Genomic DNA, 8,193 nt, shown 5'->3' with positions numbered 1-8,193 from the left:
AACAACTCCCAAAGTAACATAATACTTGGCGGCGCCTTAGCCGGAAATCGGAATCTTCGCACAGAATGCGCGTTGCGGGGACTCCCCCGCCTTCTCCTATATGCCAAAAATGTGTTTCAGTTTTACCCTTGTAACTGTAACCGTTTCAACGCTTACAGTGGTAGTTCCGTGCACCGAACAGGATTTTACTTGTCGCGTGGAAACTTTCTTCCTCCTTTCTGATACCCTTTCGTCCGCCGACGACTTCTTACACTGCATCAATGCTTCAGTCTTCTTCTTTGGTGACTCATACTTTCCTAAGTTTTCGAATTTTTGTTTCGTTGCTGTATCCTTTTTCTGTTCGTTCTTCCTTCCCCCAAATGAACCTGACTTTCTCTTCAACTCTTCCTCCTTCCCTCGCAATCCATTTGTGTATGTTGTCTACAATTTTTGAAACTCATTAAGCTTAAGTGACTGACCGATCACATCATGCATTCAGTGTTGGTGACGTATTACTACTGCAAGTTAACCATAAATAGTTTACAGCATTCAACAAGTTTTTGATTTATTAAAATCCTTAAGCTTCATTAAAATTTGAATCGATAGATTTTTTGAAAGTTATCATTCCATTGCTTTCCGAATAGAAATATCATGCATGTAACAACAATATTCTTCGTAATGTAATTACTACCCAATGTTAATTACTAAAATTTTGGGTGTTTAATAGTGAAGTGCAGCAAATATGGATAGGTGTTAAAGACCAAGATATCATTGTCTGTTAATATCACAGGAAACTTTTTCAAGAGGCCTACTTCTGCTGAAATCGACAAACCATTGTAAAATTGCTTGGTGACAAGTGGAATTGAATAACGTCTCACAACCTTGTGGGTACGAAAACAATAACCTGACCGCGTTTATTGCAACAATTTTATAGAAGAACACATTATTGCATTATTCATGGCAAGCATCTACAAATGAAAATTTATGGGAACTTCCATCTTCCACATATAAAACGAACTTGTTGAAATTTAAAAGTTGAAACTGAAAGTGGTTGAATTTGCGGAAATAAGAGAGCTTTTTCTCAGGCAGTTTCTCTTCGCTGAAATAAAATTGATACATCTCAAATTGTAATATCATCTGTTTCATCTGTTCGTAAGATGTTAAATTGTTAAACCTTGTGCATATTCAGGAAATAGGTAATTAAATGGATTGAATAGAGTCTAGATGTTTTTTTCTTCTGTATAGGATAAATGTTTTGATTTGGTTAGGGAATTTCGAAAATGGATCGTAAATGAAAGATTTCCAATTCGGAGCGGAATTTGTGGTCAAAAATTAGTGGATATAAAAAATGAAACAGTTAATTTTTACTTGAAGGCACAAGATGGATTATCAGGGATCAATGAAGACGTTCACATCTATAAGTAATGTGACAAAATAAGTGATGGTTGAAAAAAACTACTGGCACAGCATATTGAGGATTTGTATACATAAAGGTAGGATTTTTATAGTTTAAAGGCCTTTAAAAGTAAAACATAAATTAATTGATAATTGCAAAAAAGATAATAAAAGGGATGAAGCTTTTGAAGCCCATATTTTTTTTCATTTGAGTGGAACGATTGGACTAAGCAACATTTAGGTTAGATTTTAACTTCCAATAAAACCATTTTGAAAAGACTCAATATCAATCTTATCGGCTTCGATATTACGTCTTTTTCATGTAGCTCACCTGCTAAGAATTAATTTCAAATTTTAATTAGAATTGAAAATGAATTATGCGATGAGAATAAAGTTTAACAGAATATCTGAGGAGAATGAAAGATTGTTAATGGAAGCGAAAGAGAAGAGACATACGATTGGTTTTAAATAGTTTTCAATCATTTTTTCAACTAAAGTCTGTTATTAAATGTAAACATATAACTAAGCAAATTCTTAAGATAAACTATAATCTTTGATCTTGAGTTCTATTATGTCATGCGGAAAACACATTTCTAATAGATACGATAACATAACGGTGCACTGCTGATATAAGAAAGTTATAATTAGCTGTACATCTCATCTCGACAAATTAATACATCATCATGGAATAATTAATATAATAACCAGAATAACTTTCTAATATTAATATAAGTAAATAAGGAATAATTAATATAAATAAGGAATAATTAATATAAGTAGTTTACTTTCCTGCAAATTGTATCTTTTAATTAGACTGTTTTACCGTAATTATTTAGAACTATCTTAATCCCTGACTTTTAAACTTGATCTGTAGGACTTCCTTAAATCTAAAATTCCACGTAAATAAATAACGTTCATGCATTGCTAATGATTGTCAACTGTAATTAAAAGAACTAATGCTCTCATCTTCAAAAGACAAAAATTATCTATTTACTTGCCATGAAATACTAAAAACGTTTCATTTATTAAAAAACTTTATTTATATCTGACTTTTCCCTGTTGTAAACCGATTATGTCTCAAATTCAAACTTGAATTTACATTTTAGGAACTGCAAAAGACATCATGCTGTCGCTGTTGTGGTTGATCAAAGGACTGCTTTCACTTCGATAATCTTTTTCGTCGTTTCTGCAGCATCAGCCAATGAAACATTGCCATCCCTAAATTATTTATTAATTTTGACAAATTTGTGTTCATTTGTGAAATGACTGGATTAAAGCACCATTAAAGCTTAATAGAGCAAAATGCTGAACCGTGCGGAAATTTCATTTGAAACGCTATTTTTATTGCCATCATTGTTAGCAGCAGTATCAGGTACAGTTTGTTTCCGGCGGAATGCTTCTTTGCTGTGAACAAATATTTTATGCCGTTCCAACTCATCCGATGTCCGTCCCCTGCAAAAAATGTATTTTTGGAAATCATACTACTCTTCTTTTTCTTCCTCAACATTATCTTCATTTTGCTCAGTTTCAATTTCAACATAAGACATTTCATTTCAACTCCTCCATATAGCTTTTTATTCAAGAATATTTCAAATTTTGAAGTAAAATAATCACAACGATTTAGTTTGAGTGCAATAAAAGATCAATAAATAATTACAGAGTTTTCAGATACTCAATAATCTTTTATATACTTGAAATGAATTCCCTTTATGCGAATGGGCTTTGAAGGAAATCGCAAAAGTTAACAAACTGCACTGACTGATTCTCCATAATCATTACTCATCTTTTCATGCAAGAAATGGCTAATTAATTGATAATTTTTGTATTAAAGGAAAATTACTGCTCTCACAAAATAATACCTATAACCACACTTCGTGCATTGAAAATTGAATTTAGCTTGAGGATATCGTGAGTAATGTGTTCGTGATATACCAGTAGCAGCATAAGCAACGCGATCTACATCCTGTACATGACGGCTTATATGTTTTTCCAACATCGCCGGACTTTTCGATACGTGGCGACAAAATGGACACTTGCGTGAACCTAACGAAATGTTGAACTGAATCGCCCCTCGTCATTTGTATCATTCCAAGAATAAACAATCAAGCTACTAGAATTTTATTTAAATTACTGAAGAAAACTGACGAATGATGACAAGCGACAGAACTTGACAAAACAAGAAATGCCAGTTTTTGTTTACAATGTGAAAGAACGACCAAAAATACCTAAATCGATATTGTCCGGTAAAGGAATATGATGCCGGTAATACTTATGGAAATGGATGTATCGTGCTTCGCGTGTCCTAAACGGACAACCTTTTTCGTCACATTTAATAGGTGAATTACGATGATATATAGTAACATGGTATGATACCGAATTGTAACGACCGTAAACTTTGTGGCATACTGTACACATGTAACCGTTTGCTACTTGCTCGATATACTTCTTATTACGACACCAACCTGAAATCAAACATATCAAAAGATTTCAAGCTTCAGCCGCTCACATTGCGAGTTTGTGTAAAAATTACGTGTTAACTTTTGAAACATTTGAGCATTCTGGATTGAACTTGGAATCATGCAAAAGATTTCAACCTTCCTTGTCACTTGATGGAAGGATAAGCTCACTGAATCTTTCGGCATTTACCGGTTGTCTTGTCGAGATCGATTCTTTCGATGATGCGCTAAAACGAATACTCGGTCTCAACTGACTTAAAGAAAATTAATTTAAGGTTAACAACAGAGTTGGAAACAAAACAGTAGCATATGTCATTTGTTTTCGAACTCAAAACAGAGCTCAAATGAAGAAAGTTAATCAAAACTATCAATATTTCCAATCTGTCAGAATGTGAGAATGAATTCATTTAATTATAGTAATCATTTAATTAATATTTACCCAGCCAATTCGTTGTTCATCAAATCATTTTTAGCAGAGATTTTCGAAGATTTTTGAACTTCCTTTCTCATTGGTATTGACAAGTAATGTCGGTGCTTTGTCAAATTAATTGAGTTCGAATTTACTGCAAGTTTAAATGTGGTCTTGATAATTATTCGAATATTTGAAACACTATAAGCTTATCGTATTTATTACAGACAATTATTAGTTACTTAAACGAGCTATTGATTGTGACTCATTCCGCTACTGACTCATTGATTCATTCCTTTTAATGCAAAAGTAGGCGGCACAGGAAGTAAGACATACGATAATTATTAACTAGAAATAAATGAAACTGAAATTCCTGGGGATATCCTAAATAACGCATACTTTTTAGATTAGAATGAGAGGTCAATATGATAAATCAACTTGGGAATAAATGCTTACTAGCCATCATATTATGATGCTTTGTAAAACAACTACTTCCATCAAATTGTATAGACAGGAATAATTTTACAAGTTCCGCCACTTGCATTTCTACCATTGGAATTTGACAAATCCGAGATACTTGTAACACCTACAAGAATAAATTAAGAAAATGATTTGCTGCCGAAAAAGCGAAATCTTGCATGAAGAAAACAGAAGTGCTTTGTAAAAGTGAAATATTAACATATATCAAAATTAAAAGTCATGCCTGAAACGGATGTACAGTGCCAAATGCAAGAACTCCGGTATAAAGATACCGTAGAATAACCCTAAAAGCTTGTCCAGCATTGGCAGTAGTACCAAGATGAAGTTCAATTGTTGGTATATTCTGTAAGATGCCATTGTTCCTGTCGATTGAATAAACTCCGTTGAGGATCAATTCACGAATATGCAACGAAAAGAATGCTAGTAGGAATTTATTTCCTAATACTTGCTCTTCTGAAAATTTAATTTTACACCTTCCTCTTGAAATGAATTTCTGGCTTTTTTAAGCTAGATTTTCCGCATTGTTTACGTTTCTTTTTTAAACTTCACTTAGTATATTTAAAATTTCATTTTTTAATTTTTATTTTTTGAAGTCCAAAAATTTTCAAAATTGCAGCTGAAACTCATGCTAAATCCTAATGAAATGAAAAAAGAATACCATTTCTATGTCCGTTGGTTAGATCAATCGTTACGATACGTATGCAAATATCATTGAAGAATGGTGGTTGCATAAATGCACTGATAGCTTGCTGAAGCTGAGCTTCTTTCTCTCTATCCAGACCACTGCCATCCGAACTGTCACACATCTTTGAATAGGATTTGTTCCTCCCTAGAACAGTATCCTTTTTCGTGAAATTTATAAATTGTCCTCAAATTTTACGCATATTAGAAAATTAGCTATTGGACGATCGAAATAGCCATAGGTTTTAAGCCTTAATTTGTAGAAGTGACACTATAATGATATTTAGTTATAAGATCATCTGATGTAAATCTCCTGAAAATGATAGAACTGGAGGAAGTTAGTTTGAGATTAACACTGGGATAAGATTTCAAATTTTTGATTATTTCTTGAAATTATTCTATTTATAAGCCTGAGTAATCTATCATAACTTGGCATACCATCGCTAAATGCTCTTATTTACTCACAAATCCAAGTCATATCATAATTCTATCAAAATCGGAAAGTTAGTTCTTTTTTTCTAAATTTGGCATCCTTCCCACAAAATAATACATATACGCATTGCTCTTTTTAGAAAATACCACTGGAACCAAAATTGATAAAGCATCGAACTTTTTATTAATTTCACATGACCAGTGCTTTGAAATGTCATCATCTCCCCTGGAGAAATATTCATCAATGTTTCTCCACACAAAGAGGTAACGGGAGAGAGCGCAAAATGATGACCTTTAAAAAATCCCTCTAATTAATTAATTATTTATTGATATGGTAATTCAACAATTTCTTAACATATAAATATAATTTTCAAAGATTTTAAGGAACATGTTCAAACGAAACAAATATATTTCCAAGAAAAACGACTTTTAAAAAAGTAGCTAAAGGTGGCGGAATTTGTTTTTCAATTAATTTCTGACAGCAAAGAGAGCAAAATCACTCAGTAGGACGAGCAGGTTTTTGCGACAAAAAATGAGCTTACTCTTTTGCTAGAGGATGTTTTCCTTTTTGTCAACAGGAAAATGATTTACTTAAAAGAGGAAAAACAAGAAAAATAGGTACTCACGACAATTGTGCATATATATGTCTGTTTGTGTGTGTACGCATTTGGGTATCAAAAATGCCACAAACAAACTGTTCAAAAAACATTTCTTGCCTGCCACAGAATTTTGATTCAGCAATTGAAACGCTGTGCAGAATTTCCTTGTTTTCTTGAGCAATTAAAAACAATAATAATAATAATAATCCGTTTCCCGAAATTTGATCAATAATAGTAATCATTAATCAAATGCTGAATAGTTTAAGTACTTCAAAAGATAGGCAATTATTTGTGATTAAACTGAATACAAATTCATATTAGAATAAGCTTCTTAACTGTGCTCTCAACTTTGGATAATTGCACTCTGACACCAATAGTTGGAATTACAGCTATCGTTTTAGAGTTATGAGGAAAATATTTCCGATTCCCATATTTGTGTATGGACAAACTGAATCATTGTATGGCGAAGATCCAAAATTTATCAAAGCGACAAGTATAATAATTATTAGTCGAATTATTGGAATTAAGCAAAAACATTGGGAATGAATACCCTTTGTCATTCACAGTATCGCGCGATAGCAATAAAAACTATAAAGTTTTAATAACTAGGAATTAAAAATGAAATTACCATTTCAGTCAGAAGTGATTTGCCAAATAATAGCGTTAAACTCCTCTCTGATATCAAAAACATCTTGGCTTTATAAAGTTCAAAATCAATTCTCACTATAAAGCTTCTCCAGATACTGATCCTTTAATAATTAAGGAACATTTCAGTGAGTTAATCCTTCCTTCAGCTACTTGAAGTTCCCGAAGTGGATATGTCAAAATTAGATTAAAATCTTGTTTTTACAATAAATTTCGATGGATTAGGCATGTGTCAGATTTTTTTTTCACGACAAAATTACAATTATCTTGTCACTTTTAAAGTGCTCGATGACTAAGCTGAATCGGTGCCCAGAAATTACTTCTAAAATTTGTTTAATCGACTATGCAAATCTATGAAATGATTTTTACAATTTAGGAAATTATCAATTAAAAATGAATGTCTGCTAACAGTACATAGTGCTTGTTAATAATACTTTCTTTCCGAACTTTCCCACAAATCATGTCACTTTTCCTTGTTTTGCATCAAAACGATTCTTTTTCAAAACCATTCATTTTCTGACATTATTTTTTATAAATTATTATCATGAAGAAAGCTCACAAGTTGATATTCAAAGCTGATAAAATGAAGGTGACAATAAGAGGCAATCGGAATTTGTTTCATTTCAATTTAATAAATTATTTATTGCATACCAAAAATAAAATGAAAATATATTTGCTATTTTTCAGTGGCTTAAAATGAACTTTATTTTAGTTTTGTTTGGAAGGAAGACAAAGATGGCTCAAGCAGGCTACTTTAAAACTAACAATATTTATAAGTTGTAAGAGATTTTATTAACTTGAAGTCCAAGAGTTAAACTAATGACAAGAAATTCCAAAAAAGAAAAAATTAAAAGATCCATGAAAACTCCCAATGAATTTAAAACATTTCGAAGTAAAATACGAAAGTCAAAGAACCAGTCGTCCTAAAAAACAAACACAAATAAAATCGTTCCAGTTAAAAAGTAACAGACTAAATCAATCATATTCCTGAATATTATATGGCCATAAAATCTTTACTAGACAAGCATGCTATGATATAATATAATCCAAGAACGATTTGACGCAATATCTAAGCGGTCAGCTTTTGAATTGTCTGAAAAAAGAACTTCCAAATTGT

The 8,193-nt window shown here is 32.0% G+C and overlaps 2 protein-coding genes across 2 annotated transcripts; both read right to left on the bottom strand.

Moving 5' to 3' along the window:
• Positions 1-36: 36 nt before the first annotated feature.
• LOAG_10656 (hypothetical protein) lies at positions 37-814 on the bottom strand (the record flags this gene model as incomplete). The annotated part of the gene is made up of 3 exons (XM_003146180.1): positions 37-96; positions 157-420; positions 812-814. The coding sequence occupies 3 exons, from the start codon at positions 812-814 to the stop codon at positions 37-39; spliced, it is 327 nt and encodes a 108-aa protein (XP_003146228.1).
• A 1,666-nt stretch (positions 815-2,480) lies between these two features.
• On the bottom strand, positions 2,481-5,525 carry LOAG_10655 (zinc finger protein; the record flags this gene model as incomplete). Its single annotated transcript, XM_020448207.1, has 9 exons — positions 2,481-2,592; positions 2,686-2,826; positions 3,234-3,417; positions 3,600-3,836; positions 3,969-4,057; positions 4,270-4,393; positions 4,696-4,825; positions 5,003-5,172; positions 5,378-5,525. The coding sequence occupies 9 exons, from the start codon at positions 5,523-5,525 to the stop codon at positions 2,520-2,522; spliced, it is 1,296 nt and encodes a 431-aa protein (XP_020301628.1). The 3' UTR covers positions 2,481-2,519.
• Between the last annotated feature and the right edge of the window lie 2,668 nt (positions 5,526-8,193).

This window comes from Loa loa, assembly GCF_000183805.2.
Source record: "Loa loa unplaced genomic scaffold supercont3.10, whole genome shotgun sequence".
Classification (NCBI taxonomy): Eukaryota; Metazoa; Nematoda; class Chromadorea; order Rhabditida; family Onchocercidae; genus Loa; species Loa loa.
Note: the sequence above shows the minus strand (reverse complement) of the source record. Positions and strands in the feature narration are given on the sequence as shown.